At 47.1% G+C, this 17512-nt stretch overlaps 1 protein-coding gene across 3 annotated transcripts in view; it reads left to right on the top strand.

Moving 5' to 3' along the window:
• LOC119967506 (protein LYRIC-like) overlaps positions 1-17512 on the top strand; it is a 191755-nt gene that overhangs the window by 169268 nt on the left and 4975 nt on the right. For 2 of the 3 annotated variants that reach the window (XM_038800158.1, XM_038800161.1), the window contains 2 exons: positions 3361-3474; positions 5887-6031. In XM_038800158.1, coding sequence (XP_038656086.1) covers positions 3361-3474; positions 5887-6031 — 259 coding nt within the window. The remainder of the gene's footprint in view (positions 1-3360; positions 3475-5886; positions 6032-17512) is intronic. The other variant, XM_038800159.1, reaches the window with a different exon arrangement.

The raw sequence follows: 17512 nt of genomic DNA, 5'->3' as shown, positions 1-17512 counted from the left end.
TATTATAAAACATTCGACATATGCACTGGGTGCGATTCTCTGCTCCCGGCAAAAATCGGGAGGGGCATCGTGAACACGGCCGAGTTTCACGACTGCCTCGGAGGCCGCTCCTCGCCCCCTATTCTCCCCTCCCGGCGGGGCTAGGAGCGGCGCTCCGTAACTCTCGGCCGCCGGGCGGCGCGCCGAGAGTGACGCGACTGCGGCGCCTATATGACGTCAGCCGCGCATGCGCAGGTTGGCTGGCTCCAACCCGCGCATGCGCGGCTGACGTCACGACGGCTGACAGCTCGAACCCCGCATGCGCGGTGGTCGTCTTTCCCCTCAGCCGCCCCGCAAGACGTGGCAGCTTGATCTTGCGGGGCGGCGGAGGGGAATTAGTGCGTCCGATTGAGACGCCGGTCCCGACAATCGGTGGGCACCGATCGCGGGCCTGTCCCCTCCCGAGCACAGTCGTGGTGCTCATTCCCCACCAGGCCCCCTACAAGCCCCAAACGGGCATCTCACGGAGTTTTCACAACGGCAGCGACCAAGTGTGGTTGCCGCCGTCGCGAACGGCAGGCCGCTCGGCCCATCCGGGTGGGAGAATCGCCGGTCGGCATGAAAACGGGGAGCGGCGATTCTTCCGAGCGGGGGGTGGGAGAATCGTGGGGGGGGGGGGGGCCCAAAAAGTCATGAAATTAGTCGGGGGGGCCCTCCCGCGATTCTCCCACGCAGCGTGGGGAGCGGAGAATCGCGCCCACTAGCTTTCAAATGGATTAAGAACTGTTCGGACTTTAAATATAACCCAAAATAATAATCCAACTTGAGTGGCCATGGCTTAACTTTAGAAATGTATTGAACATAAAAAAAATTATTGCATACAAGTAAGGCATCTGAATACTCATAAGTAAAATGCCCATCGGAGAAAAAGAGCTCCTCCGAGCCAAGGTGGCTTTTAGCCTTGGGTAACAAAGAATGCATGACTTCATCCAAGGTTTATTTCTTCCTCTAAAGTCACTTTGGTCACAGAAACTGATCTATCCCTACAATCGTAGAATTAGAATTCAATAGAATCCCTACAGTGCAGAAAGAGGCCAATTGGCCCATTGCGTCTGCACCAACCCTTGGAAAGCACCCCACCTCATTCCTGTAACCTCGTGACCCCATCTAATCTACATATCTCTGGACACTCCGGGGCAATTGATCTTAGCCAATCCACCTAACCTGCACATCTTTGGACTGTGGAAGGAAACTGGAGCACCCGGAGGAAACACAGGGGAGAGAATGTGTAAACTCCACACAGTCACCCAAGAATTGAACTCAGGTTCCTGGCGATGTGAGCAGCAGTGCTAACCACTGTGCCACCGTGTCGCCCCTGTGCTTCCTCTTCATCTAAATCAGGCTTATAACAGTTTTGTCGAATATCACATGCCCCTCGAGCTGCTGTATCAGGCTCCAGTGTTTTGAAGTTCATTTAGCCTCTTTTTCATCATGTGCTCTGCATGCAAACAGTTCATGTACTCTTTAGGGTAGCACGGTAGCGCAAGTGGATAGCACTATGGCTTCACAACGCCAGGGACCCAGGTTCGATTCCCCACTGGGTCACTGTCTGTGCAGAGTCTGCACGTTCTCCTCGTGTGTGCATGGGTTTCCTCCGGGTGCTCCGGTTTCCTCCCACAGTCCAAAGACGTGCAGGTTAGGTGGATTGGCCATGCTAAATTGCCCTTAGTGACCAAAAAGGTTAGGAGGGATTATTGGGTTATGGGGATAGGGTGGAAGTGAAGGCTTAAGTGGGCCGGTGCAGACCTGATGGACCAAATGGCCTCCTTCTGCACTGTATGTTCTATTTTCCTATGTTCCTTATACCAACCACATTCAATGACAGTGTTAATTGGTTGGGTCATAAACACTCAGTAGACACCAACAAATCAAATACAGCATTTAGGTGGAGCATCTTTACAGCGAGAATTGTGAGAATTCTTTAACCCAGAATGTCCCTCCTTCATTAAGAGCGAGCCTTACTTGTCTCCAGTGTTTCTTAGGCCTTCAACAGTCTATTCTTCAATGGGGACTTTAACTCCCATTATTTTACAAGAATACTACTGAAATATTCAAATGAGATCATCTCAAGGTCAGCTTGGTTTTGCAGAAATGCACAGAAGGCCAGGATTGTTGGTCACATAGGAGGAAACTACTGGATGTGGGAAGGGCATGTATTTAGGCTGGTGATGGTGTACCGGAGCCTGGTTACCATCCGCTGTTGAAATTAAGTTTTGGGTTGGAAGGCCCATGGTCAGCTTACCCACCCTGCCGCTTATTGAGGCCCTTAAGTAGCCAAATAATGACCACTTAAGGGCCTCATCCCACCGCCGCTGATATTAGCCCCGCTGCGGGTCAGCCTGTAGCCCTGCAATATACATGGCAGCTAGCTTGTTATCGTGGGTGGGGTGCCCCTCAATGAAAGCTACTTGATGCCTGATTGAGGGACTGGACATGAGAAGGGGGAGGGACCTGTTGTGAGCTGCCCCTCCACAATATCTGTGGCCTGGGTCACTTTGCGCTCCTGGGGCTCCGGTCAGTGCCTGTCATTCCAGCAGCAGCTAAGGCCTGCTAATTGACGCCAATAAGCACAAGAGCTGCCGGTCTCTAATTGGTTTGTAGCTCTGGGTAGGCAAGTCTTCTGCCTCATTGGCTTGTTGTTTTGCGGGCCTTCCTGAAAAGAGGCTCCCAGCTCGTAGGCGAAACCCACATCCACCAACACTTGAATAGTGTCCAAACGTCCAGCTTTCTCCTTCGATCCTATTATGTCATTGCTTTTTACGTTTAAAAGCCAATCTCATCCCAGCTTCTGCATCTTCCATGCAAGCCTCAGATGTAAAGCGGTCCACATAGAATCATATAGCTGAGAAGTAGGCCATTCAGCCCACGTGCTTGTGCTGGCTCTTTGAAAGATCTATCTAATTAGCTCCGAGTCCCTTTTCCCCATAGCCCTTAAAGTTGTTCTTCATCAAATATATATCCAATTCAATTTTGAAAGTAACTATTGACATTCTATCCGTCACCCTTTCAAGCAGTGCATTATGGTCATGACTATTTGCTGCATAAAACAATTCTTATTTGCCCTCTGATTTACCATTCAATGCTTAAAGAGTTCATAAAAGCATGAAACCACCATGATTACCTACAATTTATTATTATTATTAAATTATTAGTGAGGTTATTATTGACATTATTTCACAGAAATAGGTAATAAAAAAATGATAACAAACAAAATGGAATATGTGATTAAAATGTACTAAAGGCTCTCCTTAGTTTGACAAGTGTTATCAAATAAAGATTAAATAAAACAAAAAGGAACCTCTATCCACCTTTTAATTCCAGGTAACACTGGAAAAACACAGTTCGAAATCACAAACAGAACTTGGAAAAACACATTCGGTTATAACCAGTTCTTCGGAGGTCCATTTCATTTTAATGGGTCCAGCACTAAATAAGGTATGATATAATGTTTATGTCTGGGGATTTCTCACATGTTGGCCGAGGAAGTGCGGTACTTTTTATTGTCTTTGCAGTGACAGTGGGCGTGATTTAACGGAAATGAGACAAAGTCCCGTGTCGAGCGCGTTTAGCCGGGTGTTTCCCGGCGCTTGCAGTGCCGAGAGCGACCCCACTATTGAACAGGGCTCTGCTTTAGTTTGGGGCATCGCCGAGGAACACTCAGCCGAAGTCATAGTTAGTCCTATTTCCTGCACTAACAAGCTCCACGCACCACTGCACGAGGAGATCGGAATGACACCCTGATCTCTAGCCTGCCCACCGTGGCCTCGGGACCAACCCAGCACCCCTATAATGGGGTCATTCAACCCCTTGCACCCCTTCTCATAAGGGCAGGGCACAATTCCTGGCATGGGCAAAATATCACCTTGGCACTGCCAGCCTGGCACTCTCAGGGTTCCCAGGTGACACTGTCAGGGTGCTAGACTGGCAGTGCCCAGTGGCATCGGGATGCCAGAGCACCACCCTGCCAAGAGCCCAACTACCAGGCGTCCCCAATCGCCGGGGAGACAACCCCCCCCCCCCCACAAGCGGCTGTACCAGTACTAAAGAGCGCCCGCTTGGGGTCTCCAGCGCGTGGCAGTTAGAACCCACGCCTTGGGTAAACTTGAGTGATTGCACACTTGAATATGCAAATTTAGGCCCCACCCATTGTGAGCGGGATCCAGATGAGACCGATAAATCTCCCAAGAGGCTTTGTCGTGTCCCGAGTTGGGCACGGCGCGGCCGGTATATAGCGGCCAGTAATTATTTTAGTTTTCTGCCCTGTTAATAGGAAGCAATATAATGTTGAAACTTTTGGTTTCAAAATCTCCTGGGATTAGGACACAACTTCAAAACGATTTATTTTGCTGGACAGGGGAGAAGTGGTTACTCAAATTAGTTTTGTGTAGCACTGGATGTAAGGAGGATGGATACTATAGACTCAGTGACAGTATCTACTTAAAATTTCCTTAGTAATAATCCTGGGTACTAAATTTACCCTTGCAGACATAAAGGCACTTTAGCCAGTAACTGGCATTAGCTCCATTCTAGAGCTCCATTCTGTTATCTCTATACCCAGCTCTACTGAGCCTTACTTTCCACTGCTGAAGCTGCTCATGACTTTGGGATCGTCCGGGAGAGAAATCCCAACCCGGAAACCTATTAATATTTCCTAACAAGCGACTGCTTTAATTCCACTCCCCGCGCATTCAACCCTCATCTCTAGTAACAAGTGCGAGGACCTCATCTCTTCCTTCATCGCCAAGATAGAAACCTTTGGAGTAATTTTCACCTGGCTAGTTCTCTGCTCACACTGAAAGAAATGTTGATCCATTGGGGAGAAATTTCTTCCTGCTCTCCTGGCTCCCAAATACATTTTAGCTTGCTGCCGGCCCTCTGTGCATTCCCGCTGGGATTTCCTTCACTCTGCTTCATGGAGGAGCTGCTCTATTTCACCAATCACATTCAAATGGGGCCAAAACATAAAAAATGGAGTCAGCGAGACCCTTGGTATAAGTTAGCTGAGATGGCAAAAGGCGGAAGGTAAATCCTGGATATGACAAACCCTAGGCACCAAGTTTCCGTCAGTGCTACCTTGGGGTAGCACCTGAATGTCCCTCAAACATGGTCCATGATGTCGGAAGGCAGGTAAATAGCATTCTCATGCTACGAGTCACTAAGTGTAAGTAAAGTCTTAATTTTCAAATCAAAATCCGGGAATGGGCACTCCTAAATGGTGTCAGAAATATATTTTTTACTCCCTTTGGTGGAGCACAGGTATCAAAGGTAGCACGGGCGGCATGGTAGCTCAGTGGATAGCACTGTTGCTTTACAGCGCCAGAGTCCCAGGTTTGATTTCCAGCTTGGGCCACTGTGTGTACGGAGTCTGCACGTTCTCCCCGTGTCTGCGTGGGTTTCCTCCTGGTGCTCTGGTTCCTCCCACAAATCTCAAAAGACATGCTGTTAGGTGAATTAGACATTCTGAATTCGCCCTCTCTGTACCCGAACAGGCGCCGGAATGTGGTGACGAGTGAATTTTCACAGTCACTTTATTGCAGTGTTAATGTAAGCCTACTTGTGACACCAATAAAGATTTTTTAAAAACCATAGTGAAATGGGTGCCTACTACTTTCACGGAAACTGTCAATGCAATCTGAGGAGTTCTGGTCCATATTTACTTCAAGATAAATTATAATATGATCTCTCACCTTGAAGACATTCGTTAAAGCAAGATTTTGGCAACCAGCCTCAATGTATGCCTTGGTGTCAAGCTTTGCTGGATAATAATACTGTGAAGTGTCTTGCACCTCTTATTATGCAAGTTGTTATTTTACAATGTATCACACTGTTTTCTTTTTTACATGGAAGCTCAGAGATGATTCTCAAAAGAAAGTTAAGATGGGTGAGGATCCAAAAGGGAAGCTGTTGGAAAGACCAGGGGTGGAACCGTGTTTGACAGAGATTGCTTTTACTGAACCATGGAATACAGAGGCCAGCACATCATCCAGTAAAAGTAAGTTATGTGATTTTAAAGTAGGAACAAACTTTCTTCTGGGATCTCAGAGAAACGTGCAATATTCTGAAGGGGCATGACATGGTAGACACTAAGAGATTGTCCCCCCTCACTGAGGAATCTAGAACACCAGGGTGCAATCTCGTAACAAGGGGCCAATCATTTGGGAATGAGAGGAGAACAAATTTCTTTTTTTTTTAAATAATTTTTATTGAAAATTTTTTACAAAATATATAACAACAAACGGTCACAAGCAACAATAAAACAACATAATAAGCATAACACCCCCAAGACCGTAGCAACGCATATATCGAAAACCCCCACCCCCCCAAACCCGGTAAACAACAAGAGAACTTGAAAATAAATTTAAATTAAATAAACATAGTCAACCTCCCCCCGGGTTGCTGCTGCTGCTGACCTAGTTCCCTATCGCTGAGCCAGAAGGTCAAGGAAAGGCTTCCACCGCCTAAAGAACCCTTGTACCGATCCTCTCAGGGCGAATTTGACCTTCTCCAGCTTGATAAAACCCGCCATGTCATTGATCCAGGTCTCCACGCTTGGGGGTCTCGCATCCTTCCACTGTAGCAAGATCCTCCGCCGGGCTACTAGGGACGCAAAGGCCAAAACACCGGCCTCTCTCGCCTCCTGCACTCCCAGCTCCACCGCAACCCCAAAAATCACGAGTCCCCAGCCTGCCTTGACCCTGGATCCTACCACCCTCGACACCGTCCTCGCCACCCCCTTCCAGAACTCTTCCAGTGCCGGACATGCCCAGAACATATGGGCATGGTTCGCTGGACTCCCCGAACACCTGACACACCTGTCTTCGCCCCCAAAGAACCTACTCATCCTAATCCCGGACATATGGGCCCGGTGCAGCACCTTGAATTGGATGAGGCTAAGCCGCACACATGAGGAGGAAGAGTTAACCCTCTCCAGGGCATCCGCCCATGTCCCATCCTCGATCTGCTCCCCCAGCTCCCCCTCCCACCTAGCCTTTAGTTCCTCTACTGACGCCTCCTCCACCTCCTGCATTACCTTGTAGATATCAGATACCTTCCCATCCCCGACCCAGACACCCGAAAGCACCCTATCCCTCACCCCCCTCACGGGCAGCAAAGGGAATCCCTCCACCTGCAGCCTAGCAAACGCCTTTACCTGCAGGTACCTGAACATGTTCCCCGAGGGGAGCTCAAATTTCTCCTCCAACTCTCCCAGGCTCGCAAACCTCCCATCAATGAACAGGTTCCTCAACTTTCTGATGCCCGCTCTGTGCCAACCCTGGAACCCCCCATCAATGTCCCCCGGGACGAACCGATGGTTCCCCCTTAGCGGGGCTTCCATCGAGCCCCCCAATTCCCCTCTATGTCGCCTCCACTGCCCCCAGATCTTGAGGGTAGCCGCCACCACCGGACTTGTGGTATACCTCGTAGGAGGGAGCGGCAACGGCACCGTTACCAGGGCTCCAAGGCTTGTGCCTCCACAGGACGCCATCTCGAACCTTTTCCATGCTGCCCCCTCCCCCTCCATCACCCACTTGCGCACCATTGACACATTGGCCGCCCAATAATACCCCGAGAGGTTGGGTAACGCCAGCCCCCCACCATCTCTGCCCCGCTCCAAGAAGACCCTCTTCACCCTCGGGGTCCCATGCGCCCAAACAAAGCTCATGATGCTGCTAGTCATCCAGCTAAAAAAGGCCCTAGGGACAAAGATGGGCAGGCACTGAAAAAGGAACAAGAACCTCGGGAGCACCGTCAATTTGACGGACTGCACTCTACCTGCCAGCGATAGCGGCACCATGTCCCACCTTTTAAATTCCTCCTCCATCTGCTCCACAAGCCTGGCAAAATTAAGCTTGTGGAGAGTCCCCCAACTCCTGGCCACCTGCACCGCCAGGTACCTAAAACTCTTCACTGCCCTCTTAAATGGGAGCCTACCAATTCCCTTCTCCTGATCACCCGGGTGCACTACAAATAGCTCGCTCTTACCCAGATTCAGCTTATAGCCCGAGAAGCCCCCAAACTCAGCCAACAGCTCCATCACACCCGGCATTCCCCCCTATGGGTCCGCCACATATAACAGCAGGTCGTCCGCATACAGCGATACCCGATGTTCCTCCCCACCCCGCACCAGACCCCTCCACCTCCCCGACTCCCTCAACGCCATAGCCAGAGGTTCAATTGCCAGTGCAAAAAGCAAGGGGGGCAGGGGGCACCCCTGCCTGGTCCCACGGTAGAGCCTGAAGTACTCTGACCTCCTTCCATTAGTAGCTAGGAGAACAAATTTCTTCACTTTAGAGGGCAGTGAATCTTTGGAATTGTCTGCTCCAGAAGGCTGTGGATGCTCCATTGTTGACTATATTTAGAGCTGGGATAGACAGATCTTTGGTCGCATGGAAAGTCGGGGGATATGGGGAGTGGCAACAAAATTGAGTTGAAGCCCAAGATCAGCCTTCATCGTATTGAATGGCGGAGCAGGCTGTAGGTGCTGTATGTTCTGATTTAGCTCACTGAGCTAAATTGCTGGCTTTTAAAGCAGACCAAGCAGGCCAGCAGCACGGTTCGATTCCCGTACCAGCCTCCCCGGACAGGCGACGGAATGTGGCGACTAGGGGCTTTTCACAGTAACTTCATTGAAGCCTACTCGTGACAATAAGCGGTTTTCATTTCATTTCATTTTTATTTCTTACATTCTCTTGTAGAACTAAATACCTTTCTTTTCCAGTTTTTCATTTTAAAAAAGTAAACAATAAAACGTATAAATACCCACAGGATGTGAATTAAACTATTTTTATAAATATATTTAACATCCTTTCATCTCATTTGAATTTTATTGCTTTGTAGAATATGAGCTTTTATTATTTGGCCTCAAGGTAAGATAGCAGATATGTTAATAGCAGAACAAAGGTCATTGCTCTGTGAAAACAAAACTTAAGACAGGAATAGGTTTTGCTTTCACAGAACGCTGACCCTTGTTCTGCTATTAATAGTCTGCACGTTCTCCCCGTGTCTGCGTGGGTTTCCTCTGGGTGCACCCGTTTCCTCCCACAAGTCACAAAAGACGTGCTGTTAGGTGATTTGGATATTCTGAATTCTTCCTCGGTGTACGCGAACAGGCGCCGCAGTGTGACAACTAGGGGATTTTCACTGTAACTTCATTGCAGTATTAATGTAAGCCTACTTGTGACAATAATAAAGAATATTATTTTTTTTAAAAATACATTCAGCTATTTAATTTTATGCTGCTATCACCACCTTCTTTAGTTTCTGACACTACCATTTAACGGCCCTTTGTCTTGTGTTCCATAACATCTTGTCAAATCTCTCCTGAGCTCCCACCTATCCCTCAGAACTCAAAGAACTCTAATAAATTTCCCTTTCATAAATCCTGGTGACTGCTTGATCGTATTATGATTTTCTAAGGCTGGGTTTTCCCTCGCCAGATGCAGCTGGCCATTGGTCATCGGCAGGTTCTTCCTGTCTCACCAAAGTCTACCGACTTTTGAGTGTCTTGCCACCACGCCGCCAGGGAAACTGCCGCCAGGGGCCGAGTTCGGCAGGACCAGAAGATCCTGCCGGTGGCGGGGGCTGGAAAATCCTGCCCCGTTTTCCTGCTATTACTTCCTTAATGGATTCCAGCATGTTTCCAGTGACAGGTGTTGGGCTAACTGGCCGATAGTTTCTTTCTATCTGTCTCCTTTCTTTCTTGAATAGAGGTGTAATATTTGTGGCTTTCCAATTCGCTGGTGCCTTTGGAAGATTGCAGTCAATGCAGCCACTTCTGAGACCCTAGGATGCAGGCCATCAGGTCCAGAGAACTTTAGTCCCAATAGTTTTTCTAATACTTTTTCTGTATTGATAATTGTTTTAAGTTTCTCCCCCCCCCCCCTCCCTTTTGCTCCTTTATTTTCTACTATTAGTGAGATGCTTTCAGTATCCTCTACAGTGTAGACAGATACAAAATATTTGTTCAAAGGGTCTGCCTTTTTTTTGCTTCCCATTATTAATTCCCCAGTCTCATCCTTTGTAATTGTCTTTATTTAAGTGTAAAACATTAGTTTCAGACCCTTATGTTATGATTACTTTTTCTTTGAGGATATTTTACTATGAGATGATTAATTAATCCTGTCTCATTATATATTATCGGGTTTAAAATGACCTTTTGCTTGTTTGGTTCCACAATGTATGATACGCTCTACGAACTCATCCTCAAGGCTGCCTTTGTCGGTTTAATCTGTCAAATCTATATGAAAATTACAGTAGTTCACATTATTACTGGTACTTTCTTACAAGACTCCATTAAATCTTGATTTATATTCTGCCCTAAAGTATAGCTACTGTTAGGGGTTCGATAACCTACTCCCACTTTTGACTTCTTTCCTTTACTATTTCTTAACTCCACTCAAATTGATTATACATCTTGGTCTGCTGAGTCAAGATCATTTCTCACTGCTATATAATATCATCCTTGATGGAACCCCCCCCCTTCCCCCCCACACACACCTCCTTTTCCTTTCTTCCTATCCTTCTGAAATGTCAGATACCTTTGACTATTCAGTTCCCAGCCTTGGTCACCATGCAACCATATCTCTTTAAGGCCATCACAGCATTCCAAGGTTCAACTAGTTCACTTCCTACCATCCTGATAGTCACATGATGCAATGATAATGGAGTTGCTGGCTAATCAAAACGATCAACCTTCATCAATTAGTGTGCAACAGACACAGAAAGGATATGAGAAAACCCCATCATCAGAAAGCTTTGAGCACCATAGATTCAATATCACCTGTTCCTTTCAAGCATGCTGTGCATACCACTTCTCAGGGCTCAAACTATTGTCAGGACATTCCTTTTTGCTGTGTGATCAATGTCAGGAAGAAAACAACACAGCGAACCCAGCACTTGCACATATACAAAAAACAGAGAGGACAAGTAATAGGGTGGCGGAGGAGAGTGGGGGGAAGGATAAAGCCATGAAACATGTGTTGCACGTTTTACTATGGGCGTAAAACGCGTTTATTGGGGTGTATTAACTTCCAAGTGCTTAACACCACTAGGCTCTGTCTTATGTATTTGTTCAGCTTTAGGAGTCGCCAGTTGCCGTATAGACAACGTCACTAGTATTCCAAGGTCAAGTTCAAAGTAATAAAGACGATACACCGATTAGTAAGGTCCAAACGATAATATTTATTATACAGTAATAATAAATATTCATGCACACACTAAGAGACTAAGCTATGACTAAACTAAAGTAATCAGAATACTTATCTAACAGGAACAGGCAAGGTCAGGGAGCGAGGCCTTCGTCCTGGTCTTGGGCTGCAACCTTCAGCAAGCGTTCTGGTCACTGGGGGTTCTAGCGGGCTTAGTTCGCGTAGCGAGCGTCGTACTGGCACTTACGGTTCGGCGGCTGGTGCTCAACGGCTGGAGTCAGTAGATCTTCTAAGTCGTGGTCAGAGCCGGAGCACGGAAAAACAGACCGGACAACACGAGGTCCCTATCTTTTATAGGGGTTCCATTGTCCTTCCCTCTTCTCGGGCGGGCTCTACCTATTGGATCAATTTCTTATCGATACTGGATTAATTCCCCAATGCGAGGGGGTCTCCGTGATGGAGGGGGCGTTTCTTATGCCCTTTTGTTTGGAGGTTTCTGGTGCCTCGATGTCTGGGCCTTGATTAGAATGTGTCCATTCAGAACCAAATGTATCTATTGTGTGGGTGTTCAAGTCTGATGGCCTCATTAGCATGCAAAGCGTTTTGCCATTTGCACCTAGCTAAGGTCTTCTCACCTGAGCCCAAACTGGTTTCTGCTGCTGCAGAATGCAAAATGCTCTTTGCAGACTGCTGTTCTGGCTAAACTGTCTGTTTCCCAGCAGTCTTAGCGCTTGGTCTAATTTTGTAGCTCAGCATCCATTTTAGGTGGCTACACATGGCAAAGTGGTGCACACTCTCACATCAAGTACATTAGAGGCAGTACTATATAACATATGGAAAACCTTGTAGGAGTAAGTCAGAAGCTATGGAGCCTGAGTATTTGGATAGGGGCATTTTTTCCATACTTTTTGGAATGCATCTGATTTGGATCGGAGTATACAGGTTGGAAATTCCATTGGATGCAATCCATTAGGTTGTATCAAATATCTTTTCCCTCATAGAGCAACGCCCCAGTACGTCTAGCTGCCGCCAATACTCGTTGGCGACCCTTGAAGTTATGAAAACAGATCATTACGGGCCAGTGCCGTTGGTTGTCCCTAGGTCTCAGAGACAGGACATAAAATGCCCTTTATAATTCAATTGGCCCACTGTTAGTTGCTAAATTACGAAAATGTGGTAGCCATCCCTCAAAGAATTTATCTTGGAGCTTACCATCAACTCCTTCTGGCAAACTGACAATCCAGACATCTTCCGGCCATAGCTTTCCAGGTCATCAAGGAATTTCCAAGGATTGTAAGCAGGCCTCTACCAAGGCAGTTGCACTTTCACCAGTACTAATTCTTTCCTCCACTTCATCAAACCTTTTACCATCATTTCGCAGTTCTATAGTATGAACGCTGGTATTTTGTGCTAACAGACCAAGTTTCTCGACAATCACCTTAATAGTATTAGAAGCCATCGGTTGTAATGTCTTTGAGAGTGCCTGATTGAGAAGCTGTTCGCTCACTAATTTGCCATGTTGAGGGGTCTGCTCCACCCCAGTCACTTCTGACTCCGCTTCTATGCCGATGGTTTTCTTAATATTTCTAGGCATTTTGTCTCCAATGTTTGGCCATAAATATTACATAATATGGAATTCTCACTCCTGGATCAGTTACACACCAACTGTGTGAACATGATAAATGAAAGGATTGTAACCTGAGTAGCACCAGAGCTCACGGGAAAACAGCTATTCCCACCCTTGCATCACCCCTCCCCTGGATGCATTCGAATCTCTCCAGTCATCGCCAGGGGACCCACGCCTTTTCTACCTCCGGATTTGCCTATTCCAATTCACTCCTGGATGGCTCCCATGTTCTACCATCCATAAACTTGAATCGTTCAAAACTCTGCTGCCCATGGCCTCAGTTCTGGAATTCCCTCTTCAAACTTGTCCACCTCCCTGTCACTTTCTTCCTTTAAGACACTCATTAAAACCAACCACTTTGATTAAGCTTTTGGCTATTTGCTCCAATATCTCCTTATGTGATCCAATGTCAAATTGTGTTTAACAGTAAAGTGGATGGGGACGTTTAACTACATTACAGGCTTTGTATAAATATATTTTGTTGTGCAATATATGCTTGCTTCGCAATTGTTTGCAATTATTGCACAATTGAAGATTATCAATTTGATGGTGGGAGGCTAGATCAATGAGATCACCTCTGATTCTTCTAACTTCGTCCAGTCTCCTCAATTTCACCTCATGCGACAATCCTGCCATCCTAGGAAACAGTCTGGTGAACTTTTGTTTCACTCCCTCCATGACAAATATGTTCTTCCTTGGATAAGGGAGCCAGTACGTACGCAACAAGGCTCTATACAAATGCAGCAAGACATCTTTACTCGTTGTCATGTTCTGGTCCTGGCTTTAACGGCCAGGTACACGCCCCGCTCCTGTGGCACCAAGCAAAACTGCACTTTACATGGATTTACATGTGGTTAACGGGATGGAAAACAGATGCTTCACCCCTCTGCAACGTTCCAGCCCTCTCAGGCAGGTGTCATGTGAATTGGTACAAGTATTTATGACCTTATGTCAAGTGCCTGGACTCAGAGTGACCCTCTCAGGATCGGGATGATCCTGCAAGACAAAAGACATGGGACACCATCTTCCGGCACGCTGTGCCAGAAAGAAGCTCGCCGGAAAAGCAGCTCGCCAAGGCCTTGCAAGATTCAACACAATCGCGTGAGACATTACAAGAGGAATCCCGCCCACAACGCCTAGGATCTGTTTTTGGCAAATCTGCGCATTAGAGTGAGGCAGGAAGCATTACTCAAATGTGCAGATTCCCAAGGTACCTGAGGATTTGGGATTCAATCCCAACGCCTCGGGGACCTCAGGCAAGTGCCTTTTGGTACTGGTCCCCACAAATGGAGACCAGACAGAATGGCACTCATGGTGGTCTCCAAGGGGTTTGGAGGCCTCCAGCTTCATGCCCTTTGGGCAGGGTGGTTTCCTGGCACTGCGAGTGCTGGGAAACATGCGGCTAAACGCGCTCGCTCTGGAACTTTGTTCCCTTTTGGGAAGAACGCGCCCATGGAGTGAGATCTTGGGAAGGACTGTTCTGTGGGAGAGGGGTGACTCGCTTACTATGGGGACATCTGCATTGCATTGGGTTCTCACTTATTTTTCGCATGCCACTGCACTCTGCTCTGCCTCCCCCGTGAGTTGCAGGGCCCCCTTCTCTGAGAGGGGTGTAGACCCGAATGTCTGTGATGCCCCCTCCTGTCTTCTGGTGCAATGGCGATTATGGGCCGCGTTATCCTTGGGGACACAGAAGTTAGTTCTACGGGGGGGGGGGGGGGGGGGGGGGGGGGGGGGGGGGGGGGGTCTGTAACCAGTGGCATGTGAGTGCAAGGCACGTTGCCAAAAAAGGCAATACATGTGTTGAGGTTTGGTGGAGGATGGGTTGTAAAGGAGATGCAGGCAGTATTGTTGGCCTCTAGCGTATTGGGGGATGATGTAAGGAGTGAGGAATGGGAGTGATGTCAGGATCACAGAGGTGGTGACTCACCCGAGCTGCCCTAAGTGGGTCATTCATCTTCTTTCTGCATTGCGTGCTGGTCCTCTTGGTGAGGCTGCCAGTCCCACCCTGGGAAAGAGGGTAGCCCTCCTCTCCTCAGTGCCATCCAGCATTCAGTCAATCGCTGACTCCCGGAATCTGGGAGCTGGTCTGCGTGCAGCCATCCTCTTGACTGGAATAACAGTCTGTGGTGAGTGGAACGCTTATGAGCTGCTCCACCTTGTCAGTCTTTTCACGTAAATTCCAATATCAGCGAATCAGATTCCAATTAAGCCAGGAATCTCTCGGGCTGCACTTGGGCAGCGTGCTGGCCCATTTGCATCATCTGAATTTCACCTGACTGGCCCTCCTAGTGGGAGCACGAATTACTTGCAATTCAAATCTGGTGGAAGAGCTTAGTCTCCCAAACGGAGAATCCTGTCCCTCGGGGCAGCACGTTAGCACAAGTGGATAGCACAGTGGCTTCACAGCGCCAGGGTCCCAGGTTCGATTCTCGCTGGATCACTGTCTGTGCGGAGTCTGCACGTTCTCCCCCTGTCTGCATGGGTTTCCTCCGGCTGCTCCAGTTTCCTCCCACAACCCAAAGTCGTGCAGGTTAGGTGGATTGGCCATGGTAACATTGCCCTTAGTGACCAAAAGGGTTAGATTGGGTTACGGGGATAGGGTGGAAGTGAGGGCTTAAGTGGGTCAGTGCAGACCCGATGGGCCGAATGGCCTCCTTCTGCATTCTATGTTCTAGTGTCCCTTTGGACATCAGCACTTCCCAATCTCTCACCATTTAAGAAATACTCCGCATTTCTGTTTTTCTTGCCAAAGTGGATAACTTTATTTTTACATACTATATTCCACCTATCATGTTCTTGCATGCTCTCTTGGTCTATCTTCATCCTTTTGAAGCCTCTCTGAGTTATAAGAACATTAGACATAGGAACAGAATTAGGCCATCCGGCCCATCGAGTCTGCACTGCCATTCAACATGGCTGATATGTTTCTCATTTTCATTCTCCTGCTTTCTCCCCATAACCCTGATCCCCTCCTGATTCTTCTCACAACTCCCATTACTTGTGTGCCATCAGCAAACTTAGAAATATTACTTTTGAGACCCCACATCCAAATCATTTATGTAGATTGTGAATAGCTAGAGCCCACGCACTGAACCTTGCGATACTCCACTAGTCACAGCTTGCCAATCTGACAATGACCCATTTATTCCTCCTGTTTGTTTTCTGTTCATTAACCAATGCTCAATCCATGCCAGTATATTACCCCAATTTTCACGTGCTGTAATTCTGTTTACTCACCTTTTTTTGGGACCTCATTGGAAACCTTCTGGAAATCCAAACACACCGCAGTCACTGATCCCCCCCCCCCCCCCACGCCACGCCACCCTCATCTATTCTGCTACATCCTTTCAGAACTCCCAACAGGTTTGTCAAATGTGATTTCCTCTTCATAAATCTGTGTTGACTGTGGCTAATCCTGCTATTATTTTCCAAGTGTCCAGTTATCACATCCTTTTTCATAGATTCAAACATGTTAGGAGGGCACTAGTCAGTTCAATTTAATATACCTTGAAAAATAGAAATTGTATTAACCTAACTTACATCACAGCAAACTGAGAAATGGAATTTGATCCTCTGACACTTATTCTTGCCTTTGCCTGAACCAGTTTGTGTGCCAGTTATTGTCAAATCCCTTTTGTTTGAAGGAAAAAAACAGAATTCCATCTGTTAATATCAGTGTTGTTTGAATGCATTTGGTTCAAGAAATTTTAAGCACCCTTGGGACATGAACTCCCTTTTGTACAATGTCCAAGAAAATTTAATCTTTTAATCTAACCCTGTGTCTTGTTATATCACAGAGACAATCATTTATAAATAGAGTAATACTTAGCCCACTCCCAACCCTCATCAAGACGTATTTGAGGGCTGCTGTCAGCAAGGAAGACAATTGAAAGTAGTTTCCATATTGGACGAACTGGTTGTGTAGACACAACCAGTGCTCACAGCCTATTCAGTTAAAAGCTAAGGACCAATTTCCAACAATATCCTGATTTCTAGATACTGATACTGAATCTGGTCAGGGTTAGTTAGAATTAGTCCCAGATTAAATTCTATGATAAAATCCCCCAGATTTCGCACTGCAGGGACCCAGAGAGTTTGCTGTCCGCTACTACTACTGCCTGCCTAAGTCTCACCAGGAGCTAAAATTCAGGGCTAGGGGCCTGGAAACTCAGTAGTATTATGCCTGTTTTACAGTCATGAAAAATACCGCCACCCAAATTGAGAGGCTGAGTATGCTCATTAGCTGCTGGAAGTGCACCACCAGTTCTATTGTATCTGATTGCTCTTGGAGGCATCCAGGATCCATGCCAACCTATTTAAAATAAGGAATTAAATATTCAAATTAAGCCCCTACATTCATTATAGGACCCTTTTCTCAATAATGGTCGATTGCAGCACCTGAGCCATCACGGTGACAAATTCACTCAGCAACTCATGGGACTTCGGACATGAAGGGCCCTTTAGTGTTATTAAAATGCTCATTAGATAGGTTAGTTGGTTTGTTATTTTAGGCTGCTGGTTAAAGTCTGGGAGTTTTTTTTTCTGACTCTGAAAACTTAACTCACTCTTAATGCTGTGCAGAATTTTACTGTTGCTGCATTGTGTTTGGCAGCCTTCACAACAGTTGTACCAGAGTCAGTCAGGACCGTCTCTGGGCAATGAAATTCCTGGACCATAACCTTTTGATCTTAATGCT

The sequence above is a fragment of the Scyliorhinus canicula genome, chromosome 6, assembly GCF_902713615.1.
Source record: "Scyliorhinus canicula chromosome 6, sScyCan1.1, whole genome shotgun sequence".
NCBI classification, from domain to species: domain Eukaryota; kingdom Metazoa; phylum Chordata; class Chondrichthyes; order Carcharhiniformes; family Scyliorhinidae; genus Scyliorhinus; species Scyliorhinus canicula.
Note: the sequence above shows the minus strand (reverse complement) of the source record. Positions and strands in the feature narration are given on the sequence as shown.